The sequence below is a fragment of the Prenolepis imparis genome, unplaced genomic scaffold (genome assembly GCF_030444845.1).
Source record: "Prenolepis imparis isolate NDT839.2.m4 unplaced genomic scaffold, iyPreImpa1.0 SCAF_11, whole genome shotgun sequence".
Lineage (NCBI taxonomy): Eukaryota > Metazoa > Arthropoda > Insecta > Hymenoptera > Formicidae > Prenolepis > Prenolepis imparis.
Genome location: NW_028141169.1, coordinates 4,426,676 through 4,446,454, shown reverse-complemented (window position 1 = coordinate 4,446,454; position 19,779 = coordinate 4,426,676). Strand labels below are relative to the sequence as shown.

The following is a 19,779-nucleotide window of genomic DNA, read 5'->3' as shown; positions in this document are numbered from 1 at the left end:
ATTTTTCCTCATAATGCGAAAATTCAGTTAAAATAAATCTTAGTTATTAATGCATTACATCTTGGAGAAAAAAATGTCTCATAATATCTATCATTTCAATCCATTCCTATATTTTTACGTATACCTATATATATTCTCTAAAACTCTGCTTCTATTATTTTACTTCAATAATTAATTGCGTATTTTAATTTAATTAAATCCGCGCGATTATTATCGAAATCTGTGTGGCACTTGCATAATGTATAAACTAAAAATTTTTAATTATCTTATAATATAATGTAAATTGTAGATCATTTTAGAGATGTGTTTACGACTAATATCGCGATTGTATAATATTTTGCAGTTTCAAGTATCATAGATACAGATTACAAATTAAAAAACAATTTGCAATCAATTACGTCAAACTGACGCTGATTAACGCGACACGAGTGTGTATGAGCGATATTCCATCGCAACATGGCAATAGCAAACAATCTGTTTACATAATCGATAGCTAGTGCATAATGTGTGTCGGAACAGATATACCATGAGAGAACGACATTGTTTCTGCAACGGAAACGCGTAAATAAGTCCAGGCTCAGTCATAATAAATTCACAGACATAATTTAAATTACTTGTGTATAGCAGCGCGCGCGCGTGCGCATAACGAGATTCTGATATTTTAAACAAAAAATTTTACCAAAAAAAAAAAAAATTCCACTTTCTCTTAGCGTTTGTAGTAGCTAAGGATTTAAATCATCAAATATTATCGTATAAATTTTATCACAGTCGTAAAGAGGATCGTAGAACAATTCGCCGATTGTTTTTTGTAATATATAGTTTTTTCAAATTCTTCTCCATCGGCAATCTATTCATCTTTTCGTTCGTCAATGTAAAATGTGAGGTCGGACGAGATATATATATATTTTTTCGAAATTCAATGTTCGTGTCACGAATAAGCTCTGTCACTGATGCGATATTCCCGGATTTCGTTGGCTCTTCAGCTGCCATTTCCACGCACGTCCCTTCCGCATCGCATCGCGGAGAGATATATATTTCCTCTCTTCGAGGAAACGCCGATCCTCCGATTCGACACGATAGAGAGCCACCGAGAATAATGATGTTCGCACAATGGCGAGTGTTACGTACCAAAATTCGGATTTTATCGCGCGTCGTGATAATGCTCTCGTGTGTAATTGGTGCCCTTAAGTGCCATTCAGACTTATCGTAATAATTTCCAAGGCAAATTCACCATATTTCACTACGCCATTCCATGGTCTTTGAGCATCCCTTCGACTCGAGACGGCCTGAAATTCCTCTTACAACGGCCGGCTTCCGACCGTGAGCTATGAAACGCAAAGCCCTACCGTTATTGGGCTACTTAGTCACTCTTCTCACCCGGTTCACGCCCGCGGCCAGACTTTCGCAAATGGCGGGGCAAATGAGAAGCCGAAAAAAAAATTATTCCGCCCTTGAAACGCCAATTAACTTTTATACAATCCTCTAATTGGTATAAGACTAATGGAAGAGCGCAGGTACAAAAGAGCCGCTTGATGTTTCATTACGAGGGTGGGAAAACCTGCGAACGATCGGTCGACGTGGTTGTATGCAAAATTGGTTATGTTGCCTACGTCCCTTTGATATGGAAAGCGGCCGTCTGCGAATTCTTTGGACAGTCGATACAGTTTATGCGAGATCGGTAAAGTTCATTATATTCTCTCGCGATCGTTAGGTTTTATATAATCTATATCTTCGTTCGGTAATAGTTGAAAATAAATATACAAGATAATTTAGAATTCTGTCATGCGTCGTTGTCCTTAGCACTGATAATTTTTTTTTAAACAAGTATCTCGATTTATTATAATATTATTTCATCATTAGACTTTTCGAAAAAAGATGTAATAAAAGTTATCCGAAACTTTTCTAATTGCGTAAAAGTTTAGAGTGAGAATCTTTGCTCTCGTTTCCTACTAATTGCGTATTAATATACCGCGGTAAGATCCCTGTTAATTATGGCCCACTTAATGAACTCGACAGTTACCAATTATTTCCTTTATATAGAGCTCACACCGAGGTACGCAGTATTTTTTTCACGACAAGGATGATGATTGGACGTGTCGGGTGTGACCCTCGCTGGGAGAGACTCGTCGAGATTTTATCACGGACGCCACAAATTACAGTGAACTGACATGAGGGGTGCTCTGACATCTAGCCTGACAGTTTCGAATTTTTCAAGGGGTGTATCCAGCAGGGTAGTTGAGTGGGATAGGAAAGGATTCTTTTAAAATGCAAATATCCTGCGAGGAAGGGGCATACGAAAGAAATGTTGCTTCTTATAAAGCAGAGATTGTCGGCTATATCGGCTCGAGGCTAACTTCGTCGCTTTAACGCGTGCGCGATAAAAGTCTAACGTAAAGTTCCCTATTATACGGGGAAAATGTTCATCGTACCCGACTTAAAACAAGTACTAAATTATCCTTCGCTCCGACGCGGATTACTTTGTGAGGATACTTTCCGCGAAGTATATCGAAGGGTCGTGAATAAATTCCGGATTTATGTATCGACGGATAAGTTTTCCAACGACCTCTCGACTATGAAACATCGCCGTACACGTTTTAAATCTTAAGGATATCTAAGGTGATTTTACTGTGTAAAAGAGATCGACGCGGAGCCACTGATAGAGAAAATATTGTTAAAAGAAAATTTATATTTCTTCGGTTATTAAAAAATATGTATTCAATTATAATAAAGAATTGCGGAAAAGAAAAAGATAAAAGAGATATATAGAGATTGTAAAATATGTAATCAAATAATTAAACATCACTGTAATGTGATAAATATATAATCCTATATATATTTAAATTTATAAAAAATATATATTTTTTTGAGCAAATTGGAATTTTGTATCAAAGTAACCTCTTGCAAAATAAGAATTATCATATAAAATTTCTTGCAGCGTTTACAAAACAAAATTCAGTATAAATAAAACTCCATTAATGAGATTGCATACATACACAACTATGCAATGATGGAAAATATATCTAAAGTTATTTAAAATTATATTTCTGCAAGTTATTGCGAAACGCGACACACGTTAATCAAAATTAATAGAAGACTACGCATAGTTAATAGAAAACTTTTTCCGCTATATTCTATATTATTCCATGAGATATTTCATCGGCACGCCTCGTATACGGGATAGGGATAATAAAGATGAAAGAAATTTAGAATTGCTAAATAAAATGCAAACATCCGTGCGTGCCTCGGCACGCTATTCAATGCGACTTATTTGTTCGCATCCAATTCGGCGATAAAAATATCGCCTCCGAAGAGACCCAACTTTATTTTCGTGTTTTTACGTTCGCGACCGTAGCGCGCTTTTACTCGTCGCGAGACATCTTCGTCGCGCTAGTTTCGCACGCATTTTCCTCGGAGAAAATCTCGGATTCTCCCGATGGATCCTGGATGGATGAGAACAGGAGAAGAGACGCGGTGGAGGAGGAACGCGCCCGAGGGAACGGAACGGCACGGCACTGCGAAATTTCACCCGCCGGCGGCCGACAGCCAGGCAGACACGGGCGATGGATGAGATGCTAACGAGACGCGAAACGATCGACTACTCTCGCCAGGACAGGAGCCGCCAAGTCGGGCGTGAAATGGCTTTCCTTTACCAATCCGGGTTACGACACCGCTTTTGCGCGACGCTCATCGAGATACATGAAACGCATTTATTCTCCGGTATTAAGATACGCGCGATAGAGAAAAGTCAAGAAAGTCCCGAAAGTAATCTTCCTTGAGCGTTAATAGGATTAGCGTTTCAATTTCCAAAATAATTGATACGTATCTGTCAAAGTAAAATATTTCACGAGTATAATACCAAGAGTGTTTTCTCTCTACGCGAAAGAAAGTAAATCGAAATTACAGGATAAATCTTTTTCTATCTTATTTATAATATTTATTATTCATATGTCAGAATATATACTAAAAAAATGTATATGAAAGTATTGATCTCTTATAACATAAAATTAAAAAATCACAGTGCCCCGTAATATTAAAAACTTACTGATACGAATAAAGCAAATAGTTATTCATCGTAGTAACATAAAATAAAATATTTCCACAAAAGAGAGATAGGATGCGCTAACGAGACGCAAAACGGTCTATCTTAAGCAAGGAGAAAAGCAGTGAGACAAGTGGGGCGCGAAATGGTTTTCCTTTACTACTGAGGCTCACCAGTGGCAATCACACCCGCCTTTGCCTGTAACTCGAGATACACGAGACTCTATCCTCGGTATTAAGGGAAAATTGAAAGTGGTTTTATCCCACCTGGAGTTTTATCTTATCCGTACAGCACACCAGATACAGAAAAATAGTTTGCGTGTGGATTCAACCGGAAAGTTAATAAAGTCTTGACTGAATATCGACTCTTAATATAAAAAAAAAAGACTAGACTACTTCTTGCTGTCAATACCTATCGCATAAGAGGGCAAATCTTCTTTTACTTGTATATCTTCTTATACTTGTATTAATGAAATAACGAGAATGTGATGAATGAATGTTTCATATATAATCAAGAAAAATCATAAATATCTTCTTCAATATTAATCTATTTTACAATTTAATTTTATATATCAAGGACACTTGCGCATTTAAAAGGATTAACGCATCATCTTTCATTATAAAATTTGAATATTAAAATTTTTCTTTTATTTTTATCTTTATCCTGATAAAATTTGTCAATTTATCTTTATATATGCATACCAACACCAAAGAGAAAGATAACGATCTGCATTCAGAGACATTCATCACAAGCTTTGATCAGCAATGCTTTGCACGCGACTGATTTGCTAATTTATCACGTACGTATTAAAATGAAGAGGATGCGGAATATGTAAAATTATTAAAAAATGCTACGAAAGACGGTAAGACGAATTAAGAAAAGACGAAGAAAGCGTATGCGAGGATCAAAACAAGGACGAAATTTCTTAACGACCGATGTTACATATACATATTATATATATGAATACTCTTATATACTTCGCAGAGATCGCTCGTTACCTCGACTGAGTGATACCAATTTTTCAGTGCTTTATGCACATTCCTTTATCCCCGCGGCGCTATTCTATATTTATCATCGGCGTTCCATCGCTCGCCGCTGGCAAATCTGTTTAAAAGCGATCTTATTGATGGGACGCGAGCTCTATGACGTTGAAAAAAATTGACAATTGGTTGCGTGTTATTGAAAAGGAAGAAATGGGGGAGAGAGATGTGTGGCAGTTTGAAGATGAAAGGATATGATTTATATCATAATTTTTGCGGATCATGTACGCATATATATAAGCACGCACGTATATAATCCTCGATGGCATATCATGATATCTCAAAATTAACACTTTTTTAAAGAATTCTGTATGTTGCTCAATCAGTAGTTTTTTATTTGTCATAAATAACTGTAACTGTGCGTATAGTTAAATTATATTCTTAGAGTTATATACATATGATTCTTGATAGTAAAAAATTAAATATGCAACAAAAACATTTTTATTTAATTGCTATGAAACAGAGAAAAGGCACAGGAACTCAATTTAGAAATTAAACCATAAAATACTAATAAAATTTATAATTTTTTTCTGATCCAAAAGTATAAATTTCTGCATTTTATAATAAAACTTTATATAATAAAAGATAATTAAAGCAGACATATGCCAAAATTATTTCTCATAAAAATAAAAATAAATCTATAATATGATATCCTCATTTGCAAATAAAATCGAATTCCTATTAACACATGTAGATATCAAGCGAAGACATAACTTATATCAAGTTCTTATTAAATATTAATGCAATTATTTCTGTCATAATAGAGAAAGCTTACTCTTTATAAAGATTAAAATTATCAGTGTAATTAAAAGGATCATATTTAATTCAATCTCTTCTATCAATATTAGTGTGCATTCATGAAGATAATCCATGGTATATTTCAATTATTCATATAAATGCGATTAGGTATATTCTAAGCATACTTTATATAAGAGATTATATATATAAGAGATTATATATCTTCTTCGATAAACTTGGATCCTACTTTTCATGTCTTTGAGAGAAAAAACGACAAAAACTATATTCGAAAATCAATTTGTTTGCGGATTAATATATTAATAAACGTACATGCATCAAATTCTCAAATGAAATGCAGCCGCAAAATTGTTTTTACTTTCGTTTCCATTCCGATTTTTCGCTTAACTGAAGATGTGAGACTGCTCGTGCAACGTGGTAATAAACGGAAATCAGATCCGTCGGGACCGATTGAATAGATACTCAATATCAGAGATAGCTTTGGATCTATGTCGCTTGTATTGGTTTCTCGACTTTCAATACGCTCTCTCACTTATATAGGCACCCTCTTTAAGTTACGCTCCAATTCTCCGGAGGAAAAAGTTTTCAAGAGTTTTCATTACACATATACACGTTATCTTTTAAATATTAACAATTTCCTTTCGAACAAAAGATATAAAGTTAAACGGAAAGTATCTGTGTTATTCGGCGAACTATGAAATATGATCATAAGAACGTACATCGAATGTAAAATTTCAAATATAAGTATCCTTAAATCAACGTAAGTTGATATTTGAAATATGTTCCAGAAGAAACCTAAAGCTTTTCCAATAAAATGTATCGCATAAAGCTCAATTAGAAGGATAAAATTCCCACTCGACTTTCGCACAGCGAGAATTTATACGGTTTAATTGATGAGTTATTTTAATTCATGGTAATTAAACGTTTCTCATTTCAAATTTTCAACTAATTTTATACGTATCTTTCATTAAGGTCTCATTTACTTATACAGTCATAAATTTAGTTTACATTGATTAATGAGAGCTATATACAATTTAATATATATATTTTACATAACGAGAGCTTTAACAAGTGTACGTCCGCGTGTATGTAATATAAGATACAATTATTTACAAAAACAAAACAAAAAATACATACCCTTAATGCATTGCTTTCAATACGAAGTAATCTTATAAACTTAAAGAAATACGCGCAAAAATACTGATGAACATTGTGTTGGATCCATCGTATAAAACGAACATTATCATTGAGCTCTGCTATCAACCTATAAAGTGTTAGCTCTCACAGAGAAATGACTCGTATAAGCACGAACATTGAGCACTGGGGCATCGCAAAAACGATAGGATTTCTTGCTCTTTAGAATTAAACTAAGAAACAGCAAAGATTTAACTTCTTTCTCTTTTAATCTTTTAAACAATTTATCATGTGTTGAATACGAAAATATATAAAAAAAATACTTACATATATACAATTTGTTTTTTTTAGAGACCACACACACACACACACAGAAGTATGTCAAAAATAAATATTATTTCAAAAAATATTCTCTCTAATCATTTTAAAATATATAGTTAAAATACTCTACAGATTTTTCATGCAGAGTTACTTTTATCTTCTGATTCTTCTTTTTAACCGTTAAAAAAGAACCGTGTATTTCAATATTAATTGATAAAATTTATTGAACAACAAAAACAATGTTCATAATAATAAAAAGAATCTCATAAAAGAAAGTTTATCGCAAAATGTTTTATACGTTTATATTTTTATATGCAGTCAAATTGGCAATTTGTTTTGTTACATATAAAAAAAAGCATAAAAAAATACACGACTACACATACGATTGTAAGTCATTTTAAATATATCATCAAAGAAAATGTTATGTACAATTCTCTCTCATAATACTTATTTAAAATTAATTTTTTTAAAAAACTTTTGTTTTAACATCCCAAATAAAGAATTTATCGTTCGGTTTGTGAGAAAAGGAGACTATTGGCTGGAGAGCGCAGATTAACTTGACCGCGTTACCATCACATCGTGAAACAAATATGCGCCCATATGACCGAGAGATCACGAATGGGATTGCGGTCTTGCTTCATCATTAAATCCCATCGAACACCAGAGATTGTTCCGCAGCTGTTTGCGCGGCAACTGAACAAGCAGCCGAACGATCAGAGCTAGCCAACTAATTATCGCGTTCCTAGCAGGCCAGAAAACAGAACAATGGTATGTGTATTGCGGCGCAAGCCCGGTTACAGAATCGCCATGAAAACGGACGCGCAGTGCGCGAGCAATTAATTAAGTACTGTCGGAGTCAAACGGGTCAACGAAGAGTCAGTATAAATCAATTTATTTTCGAAATGATGCAGTGAAACGCAGCGAGCTTAAAAGATCTAAAAGCATTATCTCACGTCTCGATAAAATCGATATTTAACTTACAGCGTTACAAAATCTAATGTAACAATACGGCGTATCTTATTTCCTCAGACTTTTAGTATAATTCAAACAAAGAAAAAAATTAATTATTTACAGTGTAACCACAAATCATAAAATAATACTAAGAGCATACAATAATATAATTACTATGAATAATGTAAATATTTCCTCCTCCTCCTTTAAAATAGTAAATTTAAAATTAAATAGAGACAGAGGATTGTGATTAAAAATTAAAATTGAAATTGATTAAATTATCTAAAATTGCGCGAATGAGTGACAAATCAACCGAAACGAATGTGCCTAGAAATGTAAAAATAATACGATCCGACACAGAAAGAGAGATCTAATCGTGCGCTGGCGAAGGAAAAGCGCTTGCTCAACAAGCGTTTCACCGACAGAGAGGCGCTTTTCATCGCAGATCGTTAATCGCGTCGCGCTCGTGGCAACTAGCGCGTAGCACGGGCCAAAGTGCACTTTCTTTAACACCGGAAACAGTGGCCGTCGCATATCGCTGACCGACGCTAAATGCACACGGACGATAACGTCGTAAAGCCAGGAGAGCTTTCGGTTCGACTGACAGCCCTTCGAGTGCACCGTCGCTCGGAAGCTCGGGGTTATTGACTCGCCACTCCACTTCAATACGGACTACCGACACATCTACGTCACGCACACACTCGCATATGTTCGATGAGATGGAGAGAGCGAGAGAGGGACAGAGAGAGAAGTAAAAAGAGCAAAGTAAAGAGAAGAAAAGCGAGAAATGAATGAGAACCATCTTGAAAAAGAAGTACCGTGTTATCGGTAAGTATAAAAGATATATAGCTTTTGAGAGATTTTATTTCTTCATTTTTTTTATGTATATTTTATATCCTATAGATGTTTGATCGCTTATACGATTTCATCTAATATTTATGATCGCATTTAAAATTATCTCGCATTATAATAAATTTGAGATAAAAAAAGTAAAAGAAGCATAGCAGTAAAATACGCGGAAAAAGCGACGACTCGAAAAAGATTAAATATTTCGTATAAAAAAAAACCAAATAATTATATTCGGTATTCGCTCATACGGACAAATTAATAATTAATTTCTATTTTAATGTTGTTGAAACCAATGTGCGAAAGAAGCCGATATCGCGTATAAAATATTGAAATCCGGCATTACGCTGGCCCGTTATACGTATATATAATGAACGGGGAAATTAGCATAGGATTTAATTCCGCATTAATTACATTTGAAATTCAAACTTGGGAATGCTGTCATCGAAAATGCGAAACGTCACAGGAGCCAGAGCGCCAAATCAGTGACCAACTTAATTACACGAATAACACGTGGCTGCTCTTTTACACTACATAAATCACAAGACACGTAACACCGCGCTGGTCTTCGGTACATTATGTCTATCTATATACACGCGATTGTAAACCGATTTTTCGAGATAAATGAGCAATTATCCGGTGCATAATGCGTACGTAATTTATACCGATCAATCTGCTATTCGCAAGAATACTCACACCTTCATATACCTTGTTATCAAAATCAGCAATTACTATAATATAATAAAAGTATTCTAATTATTAGATTTGATTATTAGATTATTAGTATCATGCCGTTAAAAGATATAATAGAGTCCCTAAAATGATGTTATAAATAAAATGCATTATGTCATTAATTATTTGTTTAATTTTTTATAAAGATACGTGTAATCATATGGCATAATTAAAACAATGCGGCAGCAAAATTGCATTAATTACGAAATTTAATGAATTATAGATATAATGCATAATACGCGTTGTATTTTAACGAAATCTTGATAATTGGGCCACCCCATTTTCAAAACAATCCAAATAATATGTAATTATAGTCGATAGTCGATACTCGCGCTTTCGGCTCTGGCAATTTGAATGTCAAAAAGTAATGTAAAAATTATATCACAATAGAAGGACGGTTCAGGGAAATTGCCCATTGACTGTTCCATTAATTACGAGGCAACCTTCAGCTACTCAATGGGTAGTTAGTGGCCAATACTCGACTCGCGTCAATAATCACTGGACAATGTAGTAGTCTGGCGCCAGGGCTTTGATGCGCTAATTTACTTCACCTGCGTTAATGCCTCGATCTCATTGTCCCCTTGTTCCACTGGTCTGGAACAATGATTGTCTAAGTGTATGATTCACATGTCGCGCACAGACTCTGCCAGTACCCCATATACGGAGGGAACATATTAACGTTGCACTTGAGCATAAAGGCGCTGTTCCTGTGGCACGTAACGCGGCATAGCGAATTATTTGCGAATAGAATTTGCATCACAAGTTTTGGGTTTGTTCACAGACCGCTAAATTCGTTCGATTAAATCATAAATTCGATATATTACATAAATGAAATAATTCTTGGCTATTATTCAGATATTAGCGGTGGTATATATTTTTGTGGTGCATATTTACACAATTTAATTTTAACACGGTAATTTTAACAGTAAATTTTATGGCGAAAATAATTACAAATCAAACATTTGTATAATAATTATAAAATATTGAAATATTACAAAATATGCGCGGAAAATAATGTAAAATAAGAAAACAAATTTCTCTCTATATGTACGTGTAATCAAAATACATATATTACATATTAACGAATTAATTGTAATAAACGTCCATGAAAGCATAAAAATCAATTATAAATACATAATGTAATAAGAATATTTGATCACGAGTCAGAGCACTTGTCATGTATTATACACGTAACAGAAAAACAAGTTTTAATATAAAGATTTCCTCATTTGCATAATATCAAATAATTTCCTGATGACAAGTGATATTTCATTCATTTGTATCGCTCAAAATCCGTCAAAATAATAGCAACTATAACATAACAATCGCGACAACATATTTGTTACACGATTCCACTTCATCATTCACACGGTAAAGTGGAAACGCAACAGAATCATAAAATGAGTTTTAATTGACGCATTTTCCGAACGCCGTATTGTCGTCAATTACTTCTCATCAATCATAAATGACATATAATAAATCACAAACAGTGTAATGGATTCAGTGAGAGTACTTTAGCACTGCACGCGGCATCGGTCAATTCAATTATCTTCGTTTGCTGCAGCGCATTACTGATTTTATTTAATGACTCTGAGTACTTGCAATGTCCGACAATTACATTTAAATTACCGAAAATTAATTAATCGTTCCGGTCTGTGCTGACAAAGTCGCGAAATAAATCGCGTCAGCGCTCGGCGCCGACAGATCGTTGAGCGACAAAAAGACCTCATGACAGTTCTCATTTGCGTGCACGAGGAACAAAGCGACAGAGCTGCGTCATCAGCGCGACATCATTTTTTTAATCGGAAAGAGATAATCCCCGCGCGCGGGCGTTCCCCAAATTTACACACAGCCGTCCTCGCGGTATGCCGTGTTTTACGCACGCACCTGCCTCGCTATTATGCCCTCGGCACCATTATGAACACTCTGTGTAAACGTCCTCCGCTCCATCCGTTTCGCTCGCGCTTTCTGCGGCGTTTCCGTTTCTTTGAACGGCGACAATGATAGAAACAACGACCGTAACGACGGTAAACTCTTCCTTTTGCCATGGCGCGTGGCAGCAAAATGAACACCGTGCGCAAAAAAAAAAAAAAAAAAAGAAAGAAAAAGAAAAACGGTCCGCTTTATGAGTTAACTGTACTTTCGACTTTCGAACGCTATTGCAAGAAAATGAGCACGATAATTGCCTTCGCGAAAACGGCAAATTGCCACGGCGTAAAAATAAATTTAATTGGAAATATTTAGTCGTCTCTCCGAATGTTTTTTGGTTACTTTTATATTTTTATGATTCTTTTAATATATCCAATACGTTTTTCTTAAAAAGCGTCGAAATAATATAATAATATTCTCCAATCTTTAAACAATATATTCACAACTTGATATGTTCAAACACATTAATATAATATTGAAGAAGAAATTGATAAAAGTCTTATTTATATAAAATAATTATTTTGCTACATTATAACAATAATTTGTATGAGTTTTATCGTACATATATCAATATCCATATTTTTATTTAAAACAAATTAATTCGCATATATAATGGCAAGAATTTCCGAATAAACTTTAATATTTCTAAGGATCACTAATAATTTCTTGAAAAAAGAATCATAAAAATACATTGAGATAAGAATCTCAATTTCCTCGAATCGCATCGAGGTCAAACATGCTTGAAGCAGCAACGGTATCGATATGTACATGAATCAAAAAGCGCCACGACGTCGAGCGCAATCGAAAGGCGATACGAGCGAACGGAATGACACGAATTTCGTTGACGTAGCTCTATATGTATACCGATGCAGTTCCGCTATTGGTCGGCAACAGTAGAGAGGCACGCGTATAGTCAGCCAAAAGGAGAGTAGTTCGATATTGGTCAGACAGTGGAATGCCCTCTGTTCGCGCCAGACAACAGGATTTCTCTGTACCTTATACCGATCTTGTCAACTTTATAGAGTGGTAGCTCGCAGAAAAAGAGAGAGAAAGAGAAAGAGATAAAAAACAAAAAGAAGCTAGAGACAGCAATCGAAAGAAAAGGACAGAAAAATAGAAACTACGAAGGTTGAAAGTAATGATGGCGAATTAGGTGAAAAATCGAAAAGATCGAGTCATAACGATTACAAGTACCAGTAAACTGCTAAATGTCATCTTTCCGTGCAGACACGCGAAAAGATGGTAGTAAATTGAATTTTCTCTAGGAGAAAAGAAAAAAAAAAGAGATGAGAAAAAATAACAAAAAAAGAGAGAGCAGGATACTGAAAAGTCTATATTTTTTCTTCTGATGTGCAAGTATGAATTCTTAAAAAAAAAATTTTTTTTAATATATAAGTAAACAATAATTACAAGTAAATTATATAAAATATAATTATGTAAAATAAAGAAAATTTGTATAAAATAGAAAAAAATAGAGAAGAAAATAGAATAATTGCATGCAGAGAAAAATAATGAGAAATTGAGAAAACTAATACCACGAAAATGCGAGATGAGAGAAAGATGCAAAGGTGGATGACTCGGAGATATATTCTGAGGAGGCCGCAGGCTGCGGCCAACGCGTGGGTTAAGGTGAGCGCCTTAACATTCTTGTCTATTTGTCGAATAAAATACAGAGAACCTTGCAACTGCATAAAACGTACATTATTCTCAACTTTTTCTCCCTCACGATTCGGTGTCGAGCACCCGGGGGGAGCGCTAGGCAAATTTATCCCTATCAACCGCAGACGTACGTTCATCCGGAAGACGAGAGCCTTTCTCGCCCTTCCTGCGCATTTTATCTACACGATGAGACGACTGAATTTTCGATGTTCGATGAAACGTATAGAAGTGATAATTTCGCGAAAAACATGATGTTATCATTAAAAAACTTTTTCATATCATCCGTCCTTATAAATGCACTATCTCGAATTAACATAAGTTTTCGAAATTTGAGATATGCAACGATATTGAGAGAAATCTATTGTGAAATACTATTAAAATATGTTCGACTCAATCGTAACTTTCGTAAATTACATTGACTATAATAAAATTTCCCTAAATCATTTTTTTTTTAAATTTATTTCTATTAAATTTATATTCATGTTATTTATTATTTATTTGCAGTTTATTATATTGCTATTTATTCTTTCTATTGTCACATATTTTAACACTCTTTATCCATTTGCTGTTATGCATTTTAAATTAACCAGACTAATTTGCAAAATTTTAATGAGTCTGCTAATATATTTCACAATGTTAATTCTGCAGAAATACGTCATTTTAAATCGATACATAGAGAATGCAATAAATTCATAATTGAATAGTATAAACACGAAAATACTGGAATATAACTGAAATTTCTATGTCATAAACTGAATTTGTATATTTTCTCTCATCGTGGCTTTATGTTACAGTTACGGGCGTCGTGCGGTATGTGTTACGTAGTTAAAGCTAAGTCCGATAACCGGGGAGAGACATGATAATCATAAACACATACCGCGTGCATTATGGAATTATTGTCAAAAGGCGTTACATCGACACTGCAAATTGCAATCGACGGCCATTAAATTTATCGTAACTTTTCTGATATCCAATAGAGGCTTTTAAAAGCCGGTGCAAATATATATATGTATATACTATTCAACAAATACTCTGGCATTATTAGAACGGCACAAATTAAATACACATCGTTAATTATTAGGTATTTGTTATTTCATTGCGGATCTCTTTTCCAAATTATAAATTATAATTAAATCATTAACATCTTTTGAATGACATCGGGTCGAATGTTGCCGAATTGATGAATGAATATATATATATATATATATATATATATATATAAATGACGGAAATTAAATATAAAATTTTAATTAAACTAAATCTAAAGTTTCTCTCTCTCTCTCTCTCTCTCTCTCTCTCTCTCTTTCTCTAAGTTTCTCTCTCTTTATATATTGCATATGTATATATATTGCACAATATTCGCATATTAATATAACCAAATATACAACTGCGACAGAGTATATCTTTCATAGATATCTCGCGATTCGCAGAGAACAGTTGCAAAACAAAATATATAAAAGAAACACAAACACCATTGCATTTCAATGAAAGCTTACTTTGGCCGCATTGGCGTGCTGGACGCGCGCTTCCGGATTGGAACACCCAAGTTGATTTATTTTTCTCGACTTCGCTAGGATAGACGTTAAGTGTACTCAACGTCTTATCGTGCACCGCGGTTTTCGGTGCTATATTTCATGCAGCAGGCAACTTTTAGCGTTCTTCTTTCGTATTTACTCGACCGGTTTGCGAAAGGCACAATAGAGAAGATATATCCGAAGATTTATAAAGTCGGTACAGTTCATTGAAATACGTGAAATAACTCGGAGTGCCGAGAAGTGAACGAAAGTAATTGCTTACGTTTCGAGAATTTATTTTGGAAGTCAAGTTATTTTGGGAGTCAAAATCTACTTTTCGATATTACATCAACGACAGCGTTTATTTATGAGCCCATATTATATGTGAATTAAGCTTATAGATACATTTGATTGTAAGTTAATATTAAATAGATTTTACTTTTTGAAACACAAGAAATTAATGTTGAAAAGCCCGTCTTTATATTTCTTCGCCTATTCTAGTTTGAAAATGGAATCTTTTTCGCAGGATTTATTTAAAAATTATGAATCTCGTGAATGATAAATAATCTCCATTTACATTAACATTCAAAAGTGTTGCGCTAAGCACAAAACTGTGAATTATGCCGTTGGTAAAGATCGCTGTCAGTGCAAAATTTTCGCGCGGGAACCGAAAAATAAACATCACCCTGAAGTGGAGTAACCAAACGATGCACAGAGAAGAATGCAGAAAAACGCATACGTATATAGAGTCTGCCAACACTCATACATACTCCATACACTTATACACACGCACATCGCGCCTGACGTGTCATTTCACGAGAGATAACAGTTGACCGTGTTCTTTTCGTTCTCTACACGGTGGTTGGATATTAAAAACAGGAAGAGTGCGGAGCAAGACTGTATGAAGCAAAGGTTTATTTAGTCGAGCTTTCGAACGGTACTCTGAAGAGCAACTCGTTTCGCGCAACAACTAGCGATTACTTTGCCTCGCGATATGCGTCGCGAAAACGTACGGAGACAAATGCAGCCGATAAAACGAGCGAACGTAGTCTGTCTAGCGAAAAAAGAGAAAAGAAGACGTAAAACGGAAACTTTTAGGGTAAATGCATATTCATATAGCGATGCGACCGGCGGATCCAAGTAGCACGAATTAATATGCATAAATCCTGCTATTACTGTCGACTCAGACAGCTTAGAACGTCTCGTCTCGCAATTTATTCGTGACTCGAACCACTTGCCGAAGATTCTTAAGAACCGTGACACTATCTATTATAGTGTTTAAACTTGGGAATAGCGAGGATAAGAAATTCAAAGAAATTTTCAGTTGTAGCAGGCTACGCGACACACATTTCTTTGTGCATAATAATAATTAACATTAATTGATTTTACTAATATATTAATGTTACAAAATAGATAAACCAAATACTACTTACAGAAAATCAATAAAGCATGAGAAAGAAAGAATTTTTAGAAAAATTTGATATGTCAAGAAAAGTGTTTAAAGCGCGAACAAACTTACTTAAATAACAATTTTTTAATCTTTTTATATAATATAAAAATAAAATTACACAAAATATTCTTTACGTATTGATGTATATGTAATCAAACAAATTTTAAAATTAAAATAATAAATGTCTTCAATCGACTACGATCATAGGTTTTAGAAAAAGGTCATGTGAAATGTAAAAGTGGAGAAATGTAACATTGAGAACAGTAAAAGTTTGCGTTTCTGACTACATGTTACGGAAAAATTTTTCTCTCATATATTATCGCTTCTGTAATGTATCCGGCATATTCCTAAAAAACTTCATCAGTCAGAATTTTGTGAGAATTTAATTATTCGCGCGAAATTGAAAGGCTTTATGCAAGGTAGGATCATGTTTGCCAAAAAATTCATGTACATTTCGCTTTTTCAGGAAAAAAAGCGCATAAAACTGCATTATTCAAAAAATATGTTATTTTTATAATCGTCAAGATAAAACCCCAAAATTCTCTTCATATTATTTTATATTAAAAAAAATATTATGATATATAAAATTTACAAATAGCACAATATTTTAGCCATTGAAAATGTTTAAATTTTAAATAGTATTTGAGTTTGTGAATATTAATCGCACAATATATCAATAAACCAATCTATCAATATTTCATACAGGAAATCATATATTCGGTGTGTCTGTTGAATAGATAAGTTTCTTCAACAGTTTTAAATATCCCTTTGATAGCTTTATAAATCTATCAAATATCTCAATATGTGCCATACTCTAAGTTCTTTTTTTTCCAATAATATAACAACTTATATAATTCGAATGAAGCATTCATAAATTTATAAATGCTGTAGCTGTATGATTAGCAACCATACTGATAATATTTATATTTTCAACAATAATATTTATATATATAACATTTATCATATTATTTAATGTGTTTATTGAAATGTGGATATAAGCGAGTATATAGCGTGAAAAATAAACAGCGCAAAATTTTCCAAGATTCGCGCGCGAGCGGACTTTAATTCTTCACGTCAATAGAAAACCCGACTTTAAAGGATTAAGCGTTAAGAAAGGGATTGGAAGGTACTCACCGAGCACGACGAGCTTCACCGGTCTGCCGAAGAGGATCTTCCCCTGATTGTCCTCCAACGTGCAGCTCCACACACCGTCGTCCTCTAATCTGACGTTGTCTATGTGCAACGCCGCGGTCGCAGAGTCACCGATGTATCGGTGCCCAGTTCCGCTCATTTCTGTTCTCGTATCTATCGTAATCATGTCTACCGGGTTACCCTCGTGCAGCCAAGTCGCCGGTCGTATTCTGTAACTTCTGACAAGGAGCGCAATGTTCACATTACTCCAGTTCATGCAACAAACTTCGTCGCAGCCGATCTTCGGGCAACGAAGGGACTTGAACTAATACTATCGCGCCGCGAGACTTTGTTTCCGTAGAGGGAATAATTTCACTGTGATGTTATTCGACACGGAAGTTACTATTACCGAACTGAAACCGGATATTAAGATATACACGAAGGATCATTGTTGAACACATTGTATATACATACATATAGATGAAGATAACAATGTAATTTAGAAATTGTATAGCAGGAAAAAGAATAATATTACTTAAATCTCACGCATTTTTATTTGAAATTAAATCACGATATGTTTTTCACTCAAGTAGAATATTTCTTCGAAATGTGAATATATTTGATACGTCAAATAAATTGTTTTAAAATTAATTAACGTCGATAAATAATATATTTGGCGATGATTAAATAGACTCGCATATTACCTCGCTCCTGGCAGCAATAATCTCGAGTAATTTCCTTCCAGTTCGCAGGGCAAAATGACTTTACTATGAGGCTTCACCACGAGCTCCAGAGGCGGATTGGACGACGTGTCGGCCATATCTGAGAATAGTGGAACATTGGTCGTGGTGGAGGAACTAGTAGACCATGACTCCTCCTCAGGGGCCAAAAGAGCAGCAGGCTGCGCCACTTCGTCGGGCAGGGATATCAATGTCGAGCTGGGTGTCGTTGTGCTCGTTGTGCTAGTGGTGGTCTTTCTAGCGCGTCGACTACCTTCCTGCCTACCTCGTAACGCAAAAACGCCAGCCTCGTTCACGGAACCTGTAACAACGCGGTATAATGACGTCAGTCTTTCTACCATTAAAGACAGTTACCGTGATTTCGTTTCTCGCTAGTGTCTTGCGCTGTTTACAGCGCCTGATTTTAATCGCGTTTTCGTTATCACGTTTTCTCTCGGTGTGTCCCGATTTTTAAATATTTTCGGATTAAACCATCGCGTGACCTCTCACAAGAAATCGCGTTAATCACGAGAGTTCAACTATTAAAGGTTCTTACGACCATATATCGCTTTTATACGCTGGACCGCGATTAATTAACTAAACAGACAAGTAAATTAATTAGAGCATAATGTACTTGTGCACGTCAAGTTATGTAATTAAATAGTTGTAATTATATACGAGTCATTCACACAAAGTTTAAAGAACTTTCTAAAGAGAGAAATGTTCTTCGAAGCTTAACTCATGTAGAAGCTGCGTCAAAATGAACGCAATGTATTATCTTGCGCACTGCGCAAATTCTCCGTCTTTAGCCTTTAGATGGAGGGGGAGACGCGTTACATCCACCCGAATTCAAAGGGCGGCTAAATTTTCTGGCCGCCTTTTATGGCGCGGAACAACAGACGAAATTAGTCGTCCGCCTCTTCGTGCCCCTGCCACGCTTTATCGAGAGGTAAATATTCTGAAGGCTGGAGGTTGATCGAGTTAGCGCAGCCTTGGGAATTCGATAAAGCCACGACAAGAACGTCGTTGCGAAGGGCATTTTCCAGTCTGCGCGGCGCGAGCAGGCACCCCCTCTCGCCACCCTTTCCGCACGCTCGGTCGCCCTCAGCTAAAACTGCCTGCCTATCGAGCTTGGTCGACCGAGACTTCACGAGGAAAACTAATTATGGTCCCGATGAGCCGCAAATAGCTGCAACTACCTAACCTAACGTAGCTAAGAGCTCTCTTTCCGGGACTCGCCTGCTTTCTCATCTTGTAGCCGCGAGTTCCGCAATCCCTCTGTAGCAAACCAGCAGTTGAGGGTGACCGACAGCCCAACTTGTTTGCATGCCACGAACTACGTTCTATACCGCTGTTTCATTAACGTTCTCTCTTGACTAACGGTTTAAAAGCATATATTCTTCCGTTCTTTCAAATCTCTTTCTTAACGCTACAATAATGAGTTTCTTTACAGGAAATCTATTGTATTTGCACAACTTAATGAGTGTAATCTTATAATTTTTAATCTTTTAACTTTATGGAGAAAATTTAATTTTTCTTTTTCCTTTTCAGTTATAGT

General features: G+C 35.2%; 1 protein-coding gene across 10 annotated transcripts in view; it reads right to left on the bottom strand.

The window, feature by feature from the left end:
• The window catches only part of Tei (irregular chiasm C-roughest protein teiresias), a 328,890-nt gene that overhangs the window by 119,653 nt on the left and 189,458 nt on the right, over nt 1–19,779 (bottom strand). For 9 of the 10 annotated variants that reach the window (XM_083050429.1, XM_083050438.1, XM_083050432.1 and 6 more), the window contains 2 exons: nt 18,207–18,543; nt 17,506–17,741 (listed from right to left, as the gene is read on the bottom strand). In XM_083050429.1, coding sequence (XP_082906555.1) covers nt 17,506–17,741; nt 18,207–18,543 — 573 coding nt within the window. The remainder of the gene's footprint in view (nt 1–17,505; nt 17,742–18,206; nt 18,544–19,779) is intronic. The other variant, XM_083050437.1, reaches the window with a different exon arrangement.